The sequence below is a fragment of the Anolis carolinensis genome, unplaced genomic scaffold (genome assembly GCF_035594765.1).
Source record: "Anolis carolinensis isolate JA03-04 unplaced genomic scaffold, rAnoCar3.1.pri scaffold_15, whole genome shotgun sequence".
Taxonomy (NCBI): Eukaryota; Metazoa; Chordata; class Lepidosauria; order Squamata; family Dactyloidae; genus Anolis; species Anolis carolinensis.
In genome coordinates, this window is record NW_026943826.1 from 9,218,046 (window position 1) to 9,240,865 (window position 22,820).

Here is a 22,820-nt window from a genome sequence, read left to right on the forward strand (position 1 = left end):
GTGAGAAGAACGGGATATAAATGTAGTAAATAAATACATAAATAATACTATGTATGTCTAATGGCATTGAATGTTTACCACGTATATCTGCTTTGTAATCCGCCCCGAGTCCCCTTTGAGGTGAGAAGGACGGAATATAAATACTATAAATACTGTATATATTTATAGTATATATTTATTATAAATTAATATATAATTTATATATTTATAAGTTACTAGCTGTGCCCGGCCACGCGTTGCTGTGGAGTTGTCTGGTGGTGTTGGTGAGAAATTGTTGAGGTAGTGGTGGTATTGAATGTCTGTTGTATGGTTGTCTTTATGTTTAGTATGCACACTGAAGTGGATTATATGGCAGTGTGGAGTCAAGATAATCCAGTTCAAAGCAGATAATATAAGATTCTAAATGGGTTATATAGATGTGGAAGGGCCTTGAGTATACACTGCCATATAATCCAGTTAAAATCTGATAATCTGTGGAAGAGGCCTAAGTGAGGCCTAACTGTGCCTGTCCCCTGGGCTGAGTAGGTTTGCTAGGAGACCAAGTGGGCGGAGATTAGCCTTCTAACTGGCAGCAATTGGATAAAAACAATTATTCCTCTCCCTGTAATTAGGACTTTATTTTTCTTTTCTTTTTGTTGTATCAACCTAGAGGCGTGGATGATGGGTTGTGTTGTCAAATTTCGAGGTTGGGGGGCCTTTAGTTTTGTTGTTTTGTCCGCTGCCCTGATGCCATCACTCTTTTATATATATAGATTGTATATTACATACTGGTAAATAAATGAATTTCTTGTTTGTTCACCCAAGCTACACCATGCCGCCGGCTCTTAAAAATGATCAATCTTAAAAAGCGACAGCGAGTGAAACATGCACTAAAGGGTTAGTGAAATAAGGAAGGCTCCTACCTTGTTAACCAGGGCAGGCGCAATTGTTTTATTGATGTGCTCAACTGCTTTTGAGACACCTGGAAGGAACAAGCAAATCACATCACTGACCCAACCCACAACCAAGGCCAAAGCAGGCATTAATAGAGGATCCCCGACCACCTCGCCCTCCAGACGTGGTTGTTTCCGTGGTTAAAGGTTAGCGACGGACCGAACTCGGTCGCGGGGAGGAGCCATCGTCTAGGAATGCCTGCCCCAGAGTTAGTTCCAAAGGCCATGCAACCGAGGAGCGGGCGCCCGTCTCGAGCGGCACCGCCAAGTTACCTGAGTGCACAACGCCGGCGCCAGGAACTCGTTTACATACTTAACGGCTCGGGAGACACCTGACCGGGACCAAGCGGAGGAAGGAAGAAAGAGAAAGAAAGGGGAAGAAAGGGGAGAGATGAAGGCCCACAAGAGAAGACGAAAGCAGGTCATGCAAGGAAGGGAAAGGACATCAACACGTGCAAGTGGTTCAGAGGATCCTTCCAGCTCCATAACTGAAAGCAGAAAGGTGCAGATATTGACATGGTTTGCACTTCACACACTGCTTGCTGTGAGCTGAATGCCCAACTATTATTTTACAGCCACATGGCACTTCATGCTGCTTGCTGTGAGCTGAATGGTCAACTATTATTTTACAGCCACATGGCACTTCACGCTCTGCTTGCTGTGAGCTGAGTGCTCAACTATTATTTTACAGCCACACGGCACTTCACTCTCTGCTCGCTGTGAGTTGAATGCTCAACTATTAATTTACTTCACGCTCTGCTTGCTGTAAGATGAATGCTCAACTATGATTTTAAACACACATGGCACTTCACATCTGCTTGCTGTGAGTCGAATGCTCAACTATTAATTTACTTCACGCTCTGCTTGCGGTGAGCTGAATGCTCAACTATTATTTTACAGCCACATGACACTTCACGCTCTGCTTGCTGAGAGATGAATGCTCAACTATTATTTTACAGCCATATGGCACTTCACGCTCTGCTTGCTGTGAGTTGAATGCTCAACTATTAATTTATTTCATGCTCTGCGTGCTGTGAGCAGAATGCTCAGCTATTATTTTACAGCCACATGGCACTTCACGCTCTGCTTGCTATGAGATGAATGCTCAACTATTAATTTACTTCACGCTCTGCTTGCTGAATGCTCAACGATTATTTTACAGCCACATGGCACTTCATTCTCTGCTTGCTGTGAGCCGAATGCTCAACTATTATTATACAGCCACACGGCACTTCACGCTGCTTGCTGTGAGCTGAATGCTCAACTATTATTTCACAGCCACATGGCACTTCAAGCTCTGCTTGCTGTGAACTGAGTGCTCAACTATTATTTTACAGCCACACGGCACTTCACTCTCTGCTTGCTGTGAGCTGAATGCTCAACTATGATTTTGCATCCACATGGCATTTCACGCTTCACTTGCTGTGAGCTGAATGCTCAACTATTATTTTACAGCCACATGGAACTTCACGTCTGCTTGCTGTGAGCTGAATGCTCAACTATGATTTTGCATCCACATGGCACTTCACGCTTCACTTGCTGTGAGCTGAATGCTCAACTATTATTTTACAGCCACATGGCACTTCATGCTCTGCTTGCTGTGAGCTGAACGCTCAATTATTAATTTACTTCACGTTCTGCTTGCTGTGAGCTGAACGCTCAACTATTATTTTACAGCCACATGGCACTTCACACTCTGCTTGTTGTGAACTGAATGCTCAACTATTATTTAACAGCCACATGGCACTTCATGCTCTGCTTGCTGTGAGCTGAATGCTTAACTATTATTTTACAGCCACGTGGCACTTCACGCTGTTTGCTGTGAGCCGAATGCTCAACTATTATTTTACAGCCAAATGGCACTTCATGCTCTGCTTGCTGTGAGCTGCATTTTACCCAAACTCACCCTATTGCTTGCATGTGATTCAGAAGCAAATGCACTGCATGCAAGCACAGAAAGGAGGACAGAAGTAGCAAAAGTCACAAAAGCAGAGGAAGGGGGATTGGCAGGAAGAGCAGCCAACCGCCGGCCAAGACAGATGGCCAGGAAAAAGAGAACAGCCCGGTTTCCCCATCCGGAAGGCCTCTCTTTACCTTTTCCCAGGAAGCGAGTCTTGTCGTTGTCGCGGAGCTCCAGGGCTTCGTAGATCCCGGTCGAAGCCCCACTTGGAACAGCGGCCCGGAAGAGACCTAAACAAACAGAGATTGAAAGAAATCAGTCCCAGGGGCCTAGGATCACATGAACAGACCTCACAACCTCTGAGGATGCCTGCCATAGATGTGGGTGAAACGTCAGGAGAGAATGCTGCTTCTGGAACATGGCCATAGAGAGAGGGACACTTTGGGGAGATGGAGGATGGGTACAAAAATAAAGTTATTGTTTACTTGTATCATTTTCTACTATTAGTATCATTTACTAGTACAGTAGAGTCTCACTTATCCAACACTCGCTTATCCAACCTTCTGGATTATCCAATGCATTTTTGTAGTCAATGTTTTCAATACATCATGATAATTTGGTGCTAAATTCGTAAATACCGTAATTACTACATAGCATTACTGCATAATGAACTACTTTTTCTGTTAAATTTGTTGTATAACATGATGTTTTGGTGCTTAATTTGTAAAATAATAACCTAATTTGATGTTTAATAGGCTTCTCCTTAATCTCTCCTTATTATCCAACATATTCGCTTATCCAACATTCTGCCGGCCTGTTTATGTTGGATAAATGAGACTCTACTATTAGTATTATTTAGTATTATTTACTAAATTTGTATTATTTGTATTAGCATTATTTACTACTACAGTAGAGTCTCACTTATCCAACATAAACGGGCTGGCAGAACGTTGCATAAGCGAATATCTTGGATAATAAGGAGGGATTAAGGAAAAGCCTATTAAACATCAAATTAGGTTATGATTTTACAAATTAAGCACCAAAACATCATGCTACACAACAAATTTAACATAAAAAGTAGTTCAATACACAGTAATGCTATGTAGTAATTACTGTATTTACAAATTTAGAACTAAAATATCACGATGTATTGAAAACATTGACTACAAAAATGTGTTGGATAATCCAGAATGTTGGATAAGCGAGTGTTGGATAAGTGAGACTCTACTGTATTTGTATTATTTACTAGTATTCGTATTATTTACTTGTATTATTTACTACTATTTGTATTATTTACTTGCATTATATACTATTCATATTATTTACTTGTATTATTTACTACTATTCATATTATTGTATTATTTACTAGTATTAGTATTATTTACTACTACAGTAGAGTCTCACTTATCCAACATTTGTAAAATCATAACCCTAACTTGATGTTTAATAGGCTTTTCCTTAATCCCTCCTTATTATCCAACATATTCGCTTATCCAACATTCTGCCGGTCCGTTTATGTTGGATAAGTGAGACTATTAGTATTATTTACTAAATTTGTATTATTTGTATTAGTACTATTTACTACTACTACGATTACTACTATTATTGCTATTATTATAGAGCACAGAAAACTAACAGCAACCCATCAGCCTTTATGATTGATACTGTTGTTTTGCCTTCAAGCTATTTCTAACCTAAGCCAACCCTGATTGACGGGTTTTCCCGGCACGATTTGTTCAGAGATTTGTCCTTTGCCTTAATCTGAGGCTGAGAGTGTGTGACTTACCCAACGTGGGTTTAATGGTATCTCCAAAGTCCTCGTCCAACGCATTGTGGCATTACTGAATCCCACTTCTCAACTACTCTCGAGTTATTGCCATTACCAAGAGAGATTTCGGAGACAACTCCAAATTTCTATTTGACGGGCCAAAGCGGCAAGAGGCCAACTTCTCCGATTCCGGCGGAAGACTCATTAGGCAGATCGAGGCCACCCTATTTGCAGACTTCATATGTGTCTTTCCTGCTTTGCACAATGGAAGCGTCCAATACTATAAGGCAGGGGTCCCCAAACTAAGGCCCGGGGGCCGGATGCGGCCCTCCAAGGTCATTTACCTGGCCCCCGCCCTCAGTTTTATAATATATTTTTATATCAGTTTTAATAATATAATATATTGTATATACATATAATATTGATAATAATCTTATGTTATACAATAGAATACTAATAACATATAATAATATTAATTATATGTTATATATTACATATTATATAATAGTATAGTGGTATAGTTCAATATAGTAATATATAATGCTAATATTGTGTTATGCTAATAATATAATATATTGTATGTACATACAGCTGCTCTGAGTCCCCTTCGGGGTGAGAAGGGTGGGATATAAATGTAGTAAATAAATGCAGTAAATAAATAATTTTAAACTTAGGCTCGGCCAAGGTCTGACATGACTTGAAGGCATGACTTGAACAACAACAACAATCCTAATTAACTTGACTATCTCATTGGCCAGTAGCAGGCCCACACTTTCCATTGAAATCCTAATAGGTTTATGTTGGTTAGGGTTATTCATTTTTAAAATTTATTTATTTATTTAATATTTATTTATTTAATATTTAAATAAATATAAAATTATTTTTAAATAATTTTAAAATAGGTTATTCATTTTTAAATATGGTATTGTTCTTTCATTGTTGTTGTTGTTGCACTACAAATAAGACATGTGCAGTATGCATAGGAATTTGTTTGTATTTTTTTTTTCAAATGATAATTCGGCCCCTCCACAGTCTGAAGGATTGTGGACCGGCCCTCTGCTTTAAAAGTTTGGGGACCCCTGCTATAAGGCATGGAGCAGATAAAGACAAAGGAAGCAGGTGCACAAGAGATGAGCTAATGGGCAAGAGGCCCGGAAGTCCAACGGAGACGGGAAGAGCGCCTCGTTGTGCAATTAAATGGCTAACCATGGATCCCAATTAAGAATGGCTATGAGCCCAGGAATGCTATCATTAGAGAAAACGCAGGCACCAAAGTTGAATGGTTTGAGGACTATGGACGGGAATTTTAATAGAGAGACAAAGCCTTCTTTGGAAGAGAGGCATGGAATTAGGACTCATTTATTTACAATGTTTTTTTCTCTCTGTCCAAGGCTCCAGAAAGGTTCTGAATAGGTTTATAAACACTGGGTATTGGGATGGGAGTTGTAGTACAACTTACTCCAAGGAAAGCGTGCAGAAAAACAACCCTGGGCCTTGCTAAGCTGCCATTGCCATCGTCCCTGACTCATATTTATTTCATGTCAAAAGCATTGCATAGAAGAGTGGTGGTTCTCATGAAACTTTTCCTTGATTTACGTCTACTGGGAAGAGATTGATAGCCATACAGTGAGTGGCTTTTACAGTGTTCAGCCTTATTTCTCTCACAATTGGCAGCAGTAACATGCTATGCTAATAATATATTATGCTATGCTAATTGTATATACTATACAATATAGTATATATATATATATATATACACACACACACACACACACACACACACACACACACACACACTACTGGGTCCCAGTGTTTATATATATAAAGACACTGGGGCCCCGGTGGCAGTGTGTTAAAGCGCTGAGCTTCTGAACTTGCGGACCAAAAGGTCCCAGGTTCAAATCCCAAGAGCGGAATAAGCGCCCGCTGTTTGCCCAGCTTCTGCCAACCTACCAGTTCGAAAACATGCAAATGTGAGTAGATCAATAGGTACAGCTCCAGCGGGAAGGTAACTGTGCTCCATGCAGTCATGCCAGTGGCCACATGACCTTGGAGGTGTCTACGGACAACGCCGGCTCTTCAACTTAGAAATGAAGTTGAGCACCACCTCCCCCAGAGTGTGAGTAGATCAATAGGTACTGCTCCAGCGGGAAGGCAACGGTGCTCCATGCAGTCATGCCAGTGGCCACATGACCTTGGAGGTGTCTACGGACAACGCCGGCTCTTCAATTTAGAAATGAAGTTGAGCACCACCTCCCCCAGAGTGTGAGTAGATCAATAGGTACTGCTCTGGCGGGAAGGTAACTGTGCTCCATGCAGTCATGCTTATGACCACATGACCTTGGAGGTGTCTACGGACAACGCCGGCTCTTCAATTTAGAAATGAAGTTGAGCACTACCTCCCCCAGAGTGTGAGTAGATCAATAGGTACTGCTCCGGCGGGAAGGTAACTGTGCTCCATGCAGTCATGCTTATGACCACATGACCTTGGAGGTGTCTACGGACAACGCCGGCTCTTCAATTTAGAAATGAAGTTGAGCACCACCTCCCCCAGAGTGTGAGTAGATCAATAGGTACTGCTCTGGTGGGAAGGTAACGGTGCTTCTAATTTACTAAGAAAGCAGGAATAGATGCCACCGGACTGCATTTCCCATCACCAACAGGTAGAACAGTAAAGAATTTAAGCATGATGGTTGTAGTTCAAGGCAGTTGGAGGTCTCTGTGGGAAATTCACCTTGATTTGGGAGAGTTGTAGTTCACCTCCATCCAGAGAGCACTGTGATCCCAAACACTAATGAATCTGGACCAAACTTGGCACACAGACCTGATATGCCGAAATTCGATTACTGGAGAGGTTTGTGGGGAACTGAGCTTCCGTTTTGGGAGTTGTAGTTCACCCACAACCAGGGAAACTGTGCCTCCGCCGATGATGGATCTGGACCAGAATCGGCACACAGGACCCTCATGAGTAACTCAACCTACTGGAGTGGTTTGAAGGGACCGACTCGGTCAATGTGGGATTTGTGTATTGATAGTGTTTAAATGCAATCTGTGTCTTGCTTGTATTGCAACTGACTGCATCATCCAGATTGTACTATAGCGTGGACAGAGTTAATTGCCTTGATGTGTGGCTGGAACTAGGGAGTATCCAGACCAGAGGCGGTTCTACCACCAGGCAAACTAGGCATTTGCCTGTGGCGCCATGTTGTTGGGGGGCGCCATCGAGGCAACTCCTGTCTCCTGCGGCAGAAAGGAGCCTAGGAAGACAATATGGTTTTTGGGAAGCCTGTGAAGTAAGTATTGCTTATCTTACCTAACTTGGGTGAATTAATTTAATGCATACACACTTATTTAATTGAATGTTCATTTTCTACTGTTATTTTTTAATTTATGGAGCTTGTTTTAATTCATGGGTGAGCCACTTTTGGCCCCATTTATGAAACGGAGGGAAATTGTTAAATAAGTCCTAGTACCTTCATTTATAAGTAGATTTTCCCAAGGATTAAAGTTTTAACACCTGTATGCAACTATTTAGTTTAGCAGAGATATAGAATCTACACTTTCTAATGGATGTGCAAGGCAGTAATGAATGTCCAGCACTTCTGGAAAATGCGAGTTTGAGAAAATCTGGCATACATTGTCAGAAATAGTTGTACTGATTCAGACTACTGGGTCATCCAACTCGGCCTCCTCCTCCTCCTCTGTAGGAAGTCTAGGAAGCAAGGCAAGTGGGGCTTCCTCCCTGGGGGCATCCTTGGTTGGGGGGGGTGTTAATTGGCCCTGATTGCTTCCTGTCTGGGTTTCCTATTTTCAGAGTGTTGTTTATTTAGGCTTTTCCTTAATCCCTCCTTATTATCCAACATTTTTGCTTATCCAACACTTTTATTTTTCAGTGATAGTTTTTTTGGGGGGGGGGGGGGGGAACCAAAATTTCTGTTCGCCTACACTTGAAAATTACCTTGGACCGGCTCTGATCCAGACACAAGTTTTTGTGCATTACTGATTGCATCAGCTCTGTCGAGATCTGTCTGCCTTGAGTTGGGTCAAGTCCTGTGTTCATCGGTTGTCTGTGTTGATATAGTAAAACTTTGTAAATAGTTTTACCAATGTCTCCGAGTGTCTCTTCGTTCTGTGCTCCACTGATTCCATCCAACTACTGCTGTGCTGCAAATACTCTGACAGACTCACCATAATGGGAGTTGTAGTTTACCCTACAGCCAGAGTAGTCCGCAAATGCTAAAACATTGGTGCATAGGATGCCAGTCCTCTTTTTATTATATTATAGAAATACCAGGAATGATTTGCACAGCAGCTGTGAATGGGAGAACACGGAGCGTGGGTGGGTGTTAGGCCCAGTGGAGCACACGGCAACCCGAAGCCCAGCCGATAAAAATAATCCTGCCTGGCTGCCTTCTGCTATCTAGAAGCATTGCGGCCATTTGCTTCTGCTTTTTGCATTCTTGGCGCCCGTGCCCAGCAACCGGATCCGCCGGAACAAGCCGAGAAGGCAGGCCGCGTACAGTTTGGAGTCTGGCCAAGGAATGAAAATCGGGCTCTTGCAGAAAGGAAAGGCTGGGACAGTGGGGCTGGTAGAATTCGTCAATTTTATCTTTTATTTACTACCTTCGTTACCCAGCATGGCCTGAGTTATTTGAAAAAGTCAATTTCTTAATTGTACGTAATACGTAAGATTGTGAGTAAACTACAACTGACATCACGCCAGGTTAACCCCGAGAAACTCCATCAGGACTCCAAGTAGATGAACTATAACTGACATCATGCCTGAGAAATGCCATAATAATAATAATAATCCTAACTCACACTCTGGAGTTTGGTGCTCATCTCCATTTCTAAGCCAAAGAGCCGGCGTTGTCCATAGACACCTCCAAGCTCATGTCGCCATAGTCATGACTGCATGGAGCGCCGTTACCTTCCACGGGAGCAGTACCTATTGATCTACTCACACTGTGGGGGTTGGTGCTTATCGCCATTTCTAAGCTGAAGAACCGCGTTGTCCATAGACACCTCCAAGGTCATGTGGCCATAGGCATGACTGCATGGAGCGCCGTTACCTTCCTGTCAGAGCGGTACCTATTGATCTACTCACACTGTGGGGGTTGGTGCTTATCGCCATTTCTAAGCTGAAGAGCCGGCGTTGTCCATAGACACCTCCAAGCTCATGTCGCCATTTGCATGACTGCATGGAGGACCGTTACCTTCCCGCCACAGTGGTACCTATTGATCTACTCACATTTGCATGTTTTCAAACTGCTAGGTTGGCAGAAGCTGGGGCTAACAGCAGGTGCTCACTCTGTTACCTGAATTCGAACCTGCGACCTTTCAGGCTGCAAGTTCCAACAACTCAGTGATTTAATACGCCTAGGCTCCTATAGATGAGTTGTAATCCTCCCTAAATCCCATTACTAGGAAAAAGACAGGATATCTATATATATATATATAAACTAGCTGTGCCCGGCCACGCGTTGCTGTGGCTAGGACTTAATTTTTCTTTTCTTTTTGTTGTATGAACGTAGAGGGGTGGATGAGAGGTTGTGCTGTCCATTTTCGAGGTTGTGGGGCATTTAGTTTAGTTGTTTTGTCCAGTGCCGTGATTCCATTACCCTTTTATATATATAGATGCAATGTATGTTTGTAGGACTGAGTAAACAACAAAACTACTGAACCAAATCACACCAAATTTGGCCACAAAAGACATAGTCATCCAATCTATGTCTTTCAAACAAAAAAACCTGGAAAAGAAAGTCCACAGCAACACGTGGCCGGGCACAGCTAGTAAATGAATATAATAATGACAACAAGAAATCTCAGTGTTTTGTACTATCCGTAATGCTGGCAACGTCTGGTTGGAAGTCCATGAAGACCAGCCTTGCAAGATGGCTCACCTTTGCTGGTAAAGAGGTCTACCTCCACGGTGGGATTTCCACGGGAGTCGAAGATTTCGCGACCGTGGATCTTGAGGATGGACATCTTGTTTACCTGGAGGAGGGAAGAGAAGACAACCTTAAAGCTTCCAAAACATCAGAGTCGGCGACGGACCCAAACCAAAGGTGCGGGAAGGAACTTACACCGACATGAAACCTGTTCCAGTTCCGTATCGGCACCACCGACTTTCTCCAGATGTGCCGCACTACAGATCCCATTATTCCCCAGGACACACAAGCTAAGGAGAATTGGAACCGTTTGGAACAGTTGGCCTGACAAAATCAAAACATTCCGGTTTACAAATCTTCAAGCTTCTAGTCCACAAGAAGGTCTGTATTGGGCCACGTAGTTATGCTTTCCAATTACGGAGGATTAAGAAGCAAGAAGCAGTCATGAAAAATTGGAAAAACAGAAAGCCCATCACGACAGTTCTTGGATTAACCCTGAAAAACTCCAGTACTTTAGGGTGAACTACAACTCCCACTATGGTGAGTCAGAATTCAGAGTGCCCATTGATTGCAGGTGAACTATACATCCCAGTACCTACAACTCCAAAATGTCCAGACCAATACCCCTCAAAACCCACCAGTATTCAAATGTGGTCACATCGGGTCTGCATACCAAGTTTAGCCCAGATTCATCACTGTTTGGGTTCACAGTGCACTCTGGATGTAGGTGAACTACAACTCCTATTAATCCCTCCCAAAGGCCGCCAGTATCTTGTTGGTCAAAAATACGTATTTTCACTTTTGTTATGTGTATAGATATCACAAAAATTAAGCCATCTTACAAAGCGAAATCTAAAGCACAATAAACTCACAAATACTGTATATACTCGAGTATAAGCCCAGTTTTTCAGCCCTTTTTTTAAGACTAAAAAAGCCCCCCTCGGCTTATACTCGGGTGAGGGTCCTGGTTGGCTTATATTTGGGTCAGCTTATACTCGAGAATATATGGTACATTTATTATTTGTCTCTATTATTATTGGTATTATTACATTCATTATTTTTATCTGTTATTGTTGCTACTATTACATTTATTTTACTCTATTTTTATTATTATTAATACATTTATTATTTCACTCTGATCTTATTATTGCATTTATTATTTTACTCAATTATTACATGTATTATTTTCCTGTATTTATTATTATTATTATTACATGTATTACTTTACTCTATTATTATTCAAAGGATACATAAGCACATTTACATTGAAGAAGATGAGAATAATGATTTGATCAGAGTTGGACAGTCTTATCTTAAATTTGAGCTTTATGTAAATACAGTAGTCTCGCTTATCCAACATAAACGGGCCAGTAGAATGTTGGATAAGCGAATATCTTGGATAATAATAAGGAGGGATTAAGGAAAAGCCTATTAAACATCAAATTAGGTTATGATTTTACAAATTAAGCACCAAAACTTCATGTTTAACAACAGATTTGACAGAAAAAGGAGTTCAATACGCAGTAATGTTATGTTGTAATTACTGTATGTACGAATTTAGCACCAAAATATATTGAAAACATTGACTACAAAAGTGTGTTGGATAATCCAGAACTTTGGATAAGCGAGTGTTGGATAAGTGAGACTCTACTGTGTCAGGCTCACTTCAAAGGACCAGTCTGAACGCAGATCAAAGATAGCTGCTCTCAAATTCAATCTTTATTGAAGAATACATGACTTTGGAAAAGTCGAGAATGACCTAATGTTTACATACATCTAATTTTATCACTTCTGATGCAACGTAATATCACACGCAAATATCATCATCAAACCCCACCTTCGGGATCACATTTCTACCATGATTTCTATTCCCACACACTACAGCAATTATAATTGTTTATACTTTCAACTCTGAGTTCCCAGGCTCATTTTATCTTCTCCCGCCAGGTGCTTGCAGGGTTGTTTTATGTTATGAAGTCAGATTCAGGGCTTGGAAATTCAGCCCTGGGATCTGGCTCCATGACATGGCGCCCTCGTTTTCTTCGTCCTCCTCTTCGGTTCTTCTTTCATCATAGTTCTGAAACAAATCAAACAATAACTCTATGTGTCCATTTTGTCCAAAGTCCCCATATACTTTTTCAGTAAGCTGCGATGGAATACTGGGTGTATTTTCCCTAAACTTTTTGGCAATGCCAACTGGAAAGTCACTTCATTGATAACACCCTGTATTCTGAATGGTCCAATATATTTGGGGCTCAGTTTTCTTGAAGGTAGCCCCAATTTGATGTTTTGGGTACTTAACCACACTAGATCTCCTTTATTTAATTTATCGCCTTCCACCCTCTTTCTGTCTGCGAACGCTTTATACTTTTTGTGTGCTTCCTTTAAGGATGCAGTCACTTGACTCCAACATTCTAGCATTTGCGTTTTCCACTTCCCTGCCTCTGTTTCCTCATTTTCTGTCCACCTTGGCAACTGGGGTAAAGGCTGTATTTCATACCCGTAAACTACTTCAAAGGGGGTTTTATTTGTTGCTGAATGTATAGTTGAATTAAAGGCTAGTTCCGCAAAAGCCAACCACCTAGACCAGTCATTTTGTCTCAAGTTAGAGTACATTCGAAGGAACTGCCCAAGCGTTTGCTGAGTACGTTCTACCGCCCCGTTTGTCATGGGGTGAAAAGCAGAACTTAGACTCCTTTCTGCTCCTAGCATTTCCAAGAATTTTTTCCAAAATTTTGCTGTGAACTGTACTCCTCTGTCACTGACTACTCTACTGGGACATCCATGTAGTTTGTAAATATGATTTATGTACAATTCAGCTAGTTTCTCAGCCGATGGTAGTTTCGTCAGCGCTATAAAGTGGGCCTGTTTAGAAAACAGGTCTAATACTGTCCAAATATAACGATGTCCTTTGCTAACCGGCAGTTCTCCCACAAAGTCCATAGCTACACATTCCCAAGGTCTGGTAGGTTCCGCTACTGTTTGTAACAATCCCATAGGCTTCCCTCCTCCCGATTTATTTCTGGCACAATCATCACATTGAACAACATGATTCTTTATGTCCTTCCTCATTCCTGGCCACCAACAATGTTTTACTATTGCCTTTGTTGTTTTTGTAATTCCTGTATGACCAGCGCTCTGGTTGTTGTGAAAACGATGCAGAATCTTAATCCTTAATATTGCTGGGATATACAGTTTCTTGTTTACAAACCAAAATCCCCCCTTCTGTTCCCCCTTTTCTGCGTTGGACGCGATCCATTGATCTCCTTCATAAGACTGTTTCAGTTCATTTCCCCAGTTTTCTTCCCCGCCGAGTTCAACAAAAGCCGTGTCCTCCTTTTGGGTTTGTGCTCTTGTCCTGACAGCTAAGCCCCATTGTTTGTCAGAGAATATTGTCCCCTCTTTTGCTGTGGTTATGCCTTCGTGTTGAGGCATGCGTGAAAGAGCATCTGCCAAGACGTTCTGCTTCCCTTGAAAAAACTTTAATTGGAAATCGAATCTGCTGAAGTATTGCGCCCATCTAATTTGTTTGGGGGACAATTTTCTAGGAGACTTTAAATACTGTAGGTTCTTATGGTCAGACCAAATTTCAAATGGGATTCCGCTTCCTTCGAGGAAGTGTCGCCAGCATTCTAAGGCTTTTAATATGGCTAATGCCTCTTTTTCCCATATTGGCCAACTTTTTTCAGTTTCGCTGAACTTCCGTGACAAATATCCACAGGGTTTTAAGTTCCCATTTTGATCTTTTTGCAATAGTACTGCCCCATACGCACAGTCTGAGGCATCGCAATGGATTATGAAAGGGCTCCTGATATCGGGGTGTTTTAGGATGGGTCCTTCAGTGAAGCATTCTTTTAAGGTTTCGAATGCCTTTTGGCATTCTGGCGTCCAACTCAGTTTGGCGCCAGGAGCTTTCACTTTTGCTGTCTCCCCTTTCCCTTTTGTTTTTAAAAGTTCTGTAAGGGGTGCGGTTATTTGCGCGAAACCTTTTATGAAGGGTCTGTAAAAATTTGCAAACCCCAGAAATGATTGTAATTGCCTCCTTGTTTGAGGCACTCCCCATTCTTTCACATCTGCTACTTTAGCTGGATCCATAGCTAACCCTTCTGGAGATATCCGATACCCCAGAAAGTCAATTTGAGTTTTATTGAATTCACATTTGGACAGTTTTGCGTACAGCTTTGCTTCTCTTAGTCTCTGCAAAACTTCCCGGACCAATTTTACGTGCTTTTCCTTATCTTCAGTTACAATCAAGATATCATCAAGAAATATGAATACCCCTCTGTACAATAACGGGTGTAGTATTTCATTTATAAGCTGCATAAAGCAGCCGCCTCCGTTTTTTAACCCGAAAGGCAAAATTTCGTATTCAAAATGGCCGAATGCGCAGGAAAATGCAGTTTTCCAAGTATCCTCCGGTTTGATCCTTAATTTATGATACGCTTCAATTAAATCCAGTTTAGTAAATATGCTCCCTTTCTTCAATACGGTAATTAAATCCTTGACTAAGGGCATAGGGTATTTATTGTCCTTAGTAATTGCGTTTAAATTTCGATAATCAATGCACAATCTTAGGGAGTTGTCTTTCTTTCTCCTAAATAACACTGGGGCCCCGAGAGGAGAATTGGATGGCTTAATGAAGCCTCGCGCCAGGTTTTTATCAATGTATTTCCTCAATTCCTCCTTCTCCTGCACAGACATGGGATACACTTTTGGTTTGGGTAAGTTTGCTCCTGGGGTTATTTCAATTTCTACTTCTATATTCCTTTTGGGAGGCAATTTACTGGCCTCTTTCTGATTGAAAACATCCACAAAGTCTCTGTATTCAGGTGGCAATAGCTGTGGGTCTATTTCCCCTGCTTCATCTTCCTCGTCCTCCTCTTCTGCAATTTTGCTTATCTCCCATTGCATCTGCTGTTCTTTGAATGCTAGGCTTTTTCCTCTCCAATCTACTTCAGGATTTGCCTGTTCGAGCCATGGTATCCCTAATATTACGTGGTATGTGGCAATAGGGGCTATCACAAAGGATATTCTTCCTTCCCATTTGCCTATTTTACATGGGATTCCCCGTATTTCCTTTGTAGATACTTCCCCAGCAGCGACTGATCCATCTAGCTGCGAAAATGCAATTGGGGAGTCAAGCGCCATCTGCTGGCATTTCAGCGCTCCTGCTAACTCCGGGGTTATAATATTTCTAGAACACCCACAATCCACAAATGCCTTGCAGGTGGCCCGATTTTCTAGCCCTGAGAGGCAGATTGGCACTACTATCATGCGGTTGTCCCGACTCACCAGTTTTTCTGAAGATTCTGGGGCCTGCACCTCCTCTTCCGCGCGCCTCCCGGTTGCTGGCTTGGGCTTTGGGCGGCTCCCCCTTCCGGGCCCAGCATTCTGCTGCTCGATGGCCCGTCTTCCCACATACAAAGCATCCCGGTTTAGGTTTGTTGTCGTCTCCTCTGGAGGGAATCCCCGGCCTCCCTCCGGGTCTTTCCTGCTTCCTCGTTTCTCCTCGACCCCTCGCCACCGGTCTTTGCTGGCCGCTGCCGCTCCTGAAGCGCTTTACTTGGGCCAGGGTGGATTCGACGCGCCCCGCTAGTTGAATCCATCCCTGGAGCGTTTCGGGGTCGTCTCTGTGCGCTGCCCAGCTGAAAATCTCGGGGCGTAGTCCCTCTTTAAATAATTCCACTTTGGTCACTTCAGACCATTTTGGTACCCTTTCCGCGAGGTGAAGGAATTCCTCTGCGTACTCGGGCACTGTTTTGTCCCTCTGCTTTATTCCTTTCAGCTGGTCTCGAGCCCTCAATTGCTCTAGCCGGTCTCTGAACCGGTTTTCCAGTGCGGCGAGGAAGCGGGGCACTGACCTCAGGCATGGGTCGCGTCTGGCATGAAGCTGCACATACCAGCTGGCTGCTCCTCGCTTTAGTGTGTTGCCGATGGCTCGAACCCTGCTTGCCTCGGAGGGGAATGTGTGTGCATTGTCTTCCATGTATCCTCTGATGCTAATTAGAAAAAAGTTCAGTTCATCTGATTCCCCTCCGTATTCTAGTTTGAGATCTTCCCTTCTAGGCATCCATTCTGCAGCCCGTTGATGCTGTCTGGGAGGCATGGGGAAGGGTTGCATCAGGTTTCCTCGGGCGGCTCCTTGGAACACGCCGCGCCCCACTCCGGTGGTCATTCTGCGCGGCTCCCGAAAGTCTGCCGCCGCTGTCGGCTCTTCCGCCCATCCGCATACTGGCCTTGCTGTAGCCCCCTCATCTCGCCTTTCCTCGTCGTACGGCACATCCTCCTCCTCTTCCTGGATCCCCCGCTCCTCTCCGCCTTCGTCTGCCAATCCACTGGACCCGATCCCTGGCCCCAGTGGCCTTTCCACCCCGACGCCCATTCGGGGGGTTGGGAGCTCTGTTGGAGATGGCGGCCTCAGAGTTCCCAGGGCTCGCTGACGCTCCACTTCTCGCGCCATTCTGTCCCGGAACTCCAGCTCCCGCCAGTATTCCTCATCTCCCTCGTCCCTTGCCGCCACGGGACTCTGCGTTGACGCTCGCTGGCCCCTCTGGCTCCAATCTCCTTCTTTACTTGGTTCTCTCTCGGCGCCATATCGGCTGGGCTCCTTTTGGAGATTCTCTTCCAATAATGGCACCAATCTCCCCACGGTTTCCGACAGCCTGGATAAATTAGTTTCCAGGATGGATAACCGCAGGGCCACGGTCTCCGGCATACTTCCTCCAGATCCCCAACTGGTTTCTGCAGCCGCAGAGACGCCTCTTCCTCCCCTGGGAATTCTCTGGGTCACGCCGTTCGGCCTGGGGTACCCCGTAGAGGAAGCTATGGCTTGCAGCGTTTCTTCTCTCTTCGGCCGGGCCCCTTGCAAAGGCCTCTCTGCCCCATTTGGGCTTTGATCTCCTTCTTCACTCATTATCACTTCACTGCGAATTCCGCAGGAGGGTGAGAAATGGATTCTCGACTTTAATGTCAGGCTCACTTCAAAGGACCAGTCTGAACGCAGATCAAAGATAGCTGCTCTCAAATTCAATCTTTATTGAAGAATACATGACTTTGGAAAAGTCGAGAATGACCTAATGTTTACATACATCTAATTTTATCACTTCTGATGCAACGTAATATCACACGCAAATATCATCATCAAACCCCACCTTCGGGATCACATTTCTACCATGATTTCTATTCCCACACACTACAGCAATTATAATTGTTTATACTTTCAACTCTGAGTTCCCAGGCTCATTTTATCTTCTCCCGCCAGGTGCTTGCAGGGTTGTTTTATGTTATGAAGTCAGATTCAGGGCTTGGAAATTCAGCCCTGGGATCTGGCTCCATGACACTACTGTATTTTACTCTATTTTTATTAATAATAATACATTTATTATTTCACTCTGATCTTATTACTACATTTATTATTTTACTCTATATATTTATTATTATTACATGTATTATTTTACTCTATTATTATTAAAAGAGTTAAAAGATGAGAATAATGATTTGATCAGAGTTGGACAGTCTTATCTTAAATTTGAGCTTGATGTAAATATTCAAAAACATTTAACCTACTGATGCCTCAATTAATGAAATTTTATTGGTATCTATTTTTATTTCTGAAATTTACCACCCTCGGCTTATACTGGAGTCAATGTTTTCCCAGGTTTTTGGTGGTAAAATTAGGTGCCTTGGCTTATATTCGGGTTGGCTTATACTCGAAAGTCTGCCTGTCCCCTGGGTTGAGTGGGTTGCTAGGAGACCAAGTGGGCGGAGCTTAGCCTTCTAACTGGCAGCAATTGGAAACAATCAATTCTTCCTCTCCCTCTAATTAGGACTTTATTTTTCTTTTCTTTGTGTTGTATGAAGGTAGAGACATGGATGAGGGGTTGTGCTGCTAAGTTTAGTGTTTCTGGGATGTGTAGTTGTGTTGTTTTGTCCTAGGCCGAAATTTCATTACCCTTTTATATAGAGTCTCACTTATCCAAGCTAAACAGACCAGCAGAACCTTGGATAAGTGTGGAAGAGGCCTAAGTGAGGCCTAACTCTGCCTGTCCCCTGGGCTGAGTGGGTTGCAAGGAGACCAAACTAGCAGAGCTTAGCCTTCTAACTGGCAACAATTGGATAAAAACAATTCTTCCTCTCCCTCTAATTAGGACTTTATTTTTCTTTTCTTTTTGTTGTATGAATCTAGAGGCATGGATGAGGGGTTGTGCTGCCAAGTTTAGTGTTCCTGGGATGTGTAGTTTTGTTGTTTTGTCCTAGGCCGAAATGTCATTACCCTTTTATATATATAGAAGATAGATATCACAAAAATTAAGCAAAGTGAAATCTAAACCAAGCACAGGAAACTCACAAACATATAAACTAGAATTGACATAACACTAAGCAGGGCTACAGAAATAATCCTATGAACATCTGCTGATAATTATCCAATATCCATTAGATTGTACACTCAGATTTTTAAATCCGGCAATTGACATTTGCCCTAGTAAAGGAGTCCCAAAATTTTGTCAAAAATTCCTCTTTAACTGGCAACTAAGAGGTGTGTGAAAAAGAGGGTGGAAAGAGAAACGGGCTGCAGTCGTGCAAACTGGAAGGAAGAGGCGGGACTTACTGGGAAGGTCGCCACTCAAGGGCATCCGTGGAGCGGAAATAATGCCAGGCTGGCCAGGCATAAAGCATGAATGGACACAGGCTGGATTATGAAATATTCTCTCTTCCTGCAACAATCTGGGTCTGACTCCATAGTGGTTCGAAGAGAAGGAGCTGGACAGCGGAATATATTTATTTATTGCATTGCATGCTTGAGTTCGACCAGCTTAGCATTGCATTAAATACCCTTTTAAGTCCATCTGGATTTCCTGCAATTGGCGTGCAAATGAACGGGTCACTAAACTAGCCGAGTTTGACCTTCATAGGTCTTGGCTTTTCACTGTCAAACCATGATGCTTGAATTATATCTGCAATACACTTAAAAACCAAGCAACTGCATTGAAATATGAATATAAATACATTTTGTGTCATGAAACATCACGATATCAAAATGCATTGAAAAGTACACTTTTAAGTTAGGTAAAAGCTCTCATTTGCATGTTTTTGAACTTCTGGCAGAAGCCGGGGCTAACAATGGGGGCTCTCTCCACTCCAATTCAAACCTGTGGCCTTTCGGTCCAGAAGTTCAGCAGCTCAGCGCTTTAACACGCTGCGCCATCAGGGGATATTATTTCCTAAAGGTTGTGAATAAACAAGATTTCTGATTTTTTTTTTGGTCTGTTGGAGGCAAGTATGAATGCTGCAATTAGGGAAAATGATTAGGATGTAATGGCCTTGCAGCTTTAAAGCCTGGCTGTTTCCGCCCTGAGTGAATTTTTTGTTGGGAGATGTTAGCTGGCCCTGATTGTTTCCTATCTGGAATTCCCTTGTTTTCAGAGTGGTGTTGTTTGCGATATTTTATGTGCTTCTACTGTCTGTGGCCCTGAGAAAAAAGAGGATTTGCCAGACTTTGGTGATGGGAATACTTTGTTGGGAGGTGTTAGCTGGCCCAGATTGTTTCCTATCTGGAATTCCCTTGTTTTCAGAGTGGTGTTGCTTGCGATATTTTATGTGCTTCTACTGTCTGTGGCCCTGAGAAAAAAGAGGATTTGCCAGACTTTGGTGATGGGAATACTTTGTTGGTAGGTGTTAGCTGGCCCAGATTGTTTCCTATCTGGAATTCCCTTGTTTTCAGAGTGGTGTTGTTTGCGTTATTTTATGTGCTTCTACTGTCTGTGGCCCTGAGAAAAAAGAGGATTTGCCAGACTTTGGTGATGGGAATACTTTGTTGGGAGGTGTTAGCTGGCCCAGATTGTTTCCTGTGTGGCATTCCCCCGTTTTCAGAGTTTTGTTCTTTATTCAGTGTTCTGATTTTAGAGATTGTATTGTTCTGTTTTATTATACCACAGTAATTTTTATATATTCTGATTTTAGTGTTTTTGAATACTTGGAGCCAGATTGTATTCATTTTCACGGTTCACAGCAACACAATAATAATAATGATAGTAATAATAATGACTTTGGTAATAGACACTGCTTCACTTCCTTGTCAGCTTCCTTTCTGGAAGAATCCTTTCTTGGGAGGTGTTAGCTGGCCCTGATTGTTTCCTTTCTGGAATTCCCAATTTCCCTGCTTTCCGGGTGTTGCTCTTTATTTACTGTCCTGGTTTTAGAGATTATATTGTTCTGTATTATTATACCACAGTAATTATTTCACATTACAGTAGAGTCTCACTTATCCAACATTCACTTATCCAACGTTCTGGATTATCCAACACATTTTTGTAGTCAATGTTTTCAATACATCATGATATTTTGGTGCTAAATTCATAAATACAGTAATTGCAACATAACATTACTGTGTATTGAACTGCTTTATCTGTCAATTTGTTGTAAAACATGATGTTTTGGTGCTTAATTTGTAAAATCATAACCTAATTTGATGTTTTATTATTATTTATTATTATTAATAAAAATAGAGTAAAATACAGTAGAGTCTCACTTATCCAACACTCGCTTATCCAAAGTTCTGGATTATCCAACACACTTTTGTAGTCAATGTTTTCAATATATTTTGGTGCTAAATTCGTACATACAGTAATTACAACATAGCATTACTGCGTATTGAACTACTTTTTCTATCAACGTGATGTTTTGGTGCTTAATTTGTAAAATCATAACCTAATTTGATGTTTAATAGGCTTTTCCTTAATGCCTCCTTATTGTCCAAGATTTTCGCTTATCCAAGGTTCTGCCGGCCCGTTTATCTTGGATAAGTGAGACTCTACTGTAGTATAATATATTGTATGTATATATAACTTGTAAGTCACCCTGAGTCTCCTTCAGGGTGAGAAGGGTGGGATATAAATGTCACTAATAATAATAATAATAATAATAATACATCACACAGTCCTAGACACTTGGGAAGTGTTCGACTTGTGATTTTGTGATACGAAATCCAGCATGTCTATCTTGTTTGCTGTGTCATAAAATATAATAATAATAATAGTAATAATAATAATAGTAATAATAATAATAATAAATCACACAGTCCTAGACACTCGGGAAGTATTTGACTTGTGATTTTGTGATACGAAATCCAGCATGTCTATCTTGTTTGCTGTGTCATAAAATATAATAATAATAATAATAGTAATAATAATAGTAATAATAATAATAATAAATCACACAGTCCTAGACACTCGGGAAGTATTTGACTTGTGATTTTGTGATACGAAATCCAGCATGTCTATCTTGTTTGCTGTGTCATAAAATATAATAATAATAATAATAGTAATAATAATAGTAATAATAATAGTAATAATAATAATAAATCACACAGTCCTAGACACTTGGGAAGTGTTCGACTTGTGATTTTGTGATATGAAATCCAGCATGTCTATCTTGTTTGCTGTGTCATAATAATAATAATAATAATAATAATAATAATAATAAATCACACAGTCCTAGACACTCGGGAAGTATTTGACTTGTGATTTTGTGAAACGAAATCCAGCATATCTATCTTGTTTGCTGTGTCATAAAATATAATAATAATAGTAATAATAATAAATCACACAGTCCTAGACACTCGGGAAGTGTTTGACTTGTGATTTTGTGATATGAAATCCAGCATGTCTATCTTGTTTGCTGTGTCATAAAATATAATAATAATAATAGTAATAATAATAATAAATCACACAGTCCTAGACACTTGGGAAGTGTTTGACTTGTGATTTTGTGATACGAAATCCAGCATGTCTATCTTGTTTGCTGTGTCATAAAATATAATAATAATAATAATAGTAATAATAATAATAAATCACACAGTCCTAGACACTTGGGAAGTGTTTGACTTGTGATTTTGTGATATGAAATCCAGCATGTCTATCTTGTTTGCTGTGTCATAAAATACAATAATAATAGTAATAATAATAATAATAAATCACACAGTCCTAGACACTTGGGAAGTATTTGACTTGTGATTTTGTGAAACGAAATCCAGCATATCTATCTTGTTTGCTGTGTTATAATAAAATAATAATAATACACAACCTTATGCATTTAGTACAATTAAAACATTGACTTTTTCAAGTAACTCAGGCAATGCTGGTTCAAATAAACCAAATCTTGGAAGCTAAGCAGGTTTGGCCCCGGTGAGTCCCTGGATGGGAGCCCGGCAATGAATACCAGGTGCTCTAAGCCCTATTGCAGATGAAGGAACTAGCAAAACCACCTTTTGATTAATACAATAACCCTATTGAAATGCATTGGGGTTTTGCAAGTCAGCAGGCAAGCTGAAG

The 22,820-nt window shown here is 41.6% G+C and overlaps 1 protein-coding gene across 2 annotated transcripts in view; it reads right to left on the minus strand.

Annotated features, from left to right (window-relative positions):
• The window catches only part of eno1 (enolase 1), a 55,939-nt gene that overhangs the window by 23,866 nt on the left and 9,253 nt on the right, over positions 1-22,820 (minus strand). Inside the window, exons 2-4 of one of the 2 annotated variants that reach the window (XM_062965672.1) lie at positions 10,504-10,597; positions 3,027-3,122; positions 903-961 (exon numbers count right to left, since the gene is read on the minus strand). In XM_062965672.1, coding sequence (XP_062821742.1) covers positions 903-961; positions 3,027-3,122; positions 10,504-10,588 — 240 coding nt within the window. In that variant the 5' untranslated portion in view covers positions 10,589-10,597. Of the gene's footprint in view, positions 1-902; positions 962-1,205; positions 1,434-3,026; positions 3,123-10,503; positions 10,598-22,820 lie in introns of those variants that run through there. The other variant, XM_062965673.1, reaches the window with a different exon arrangement.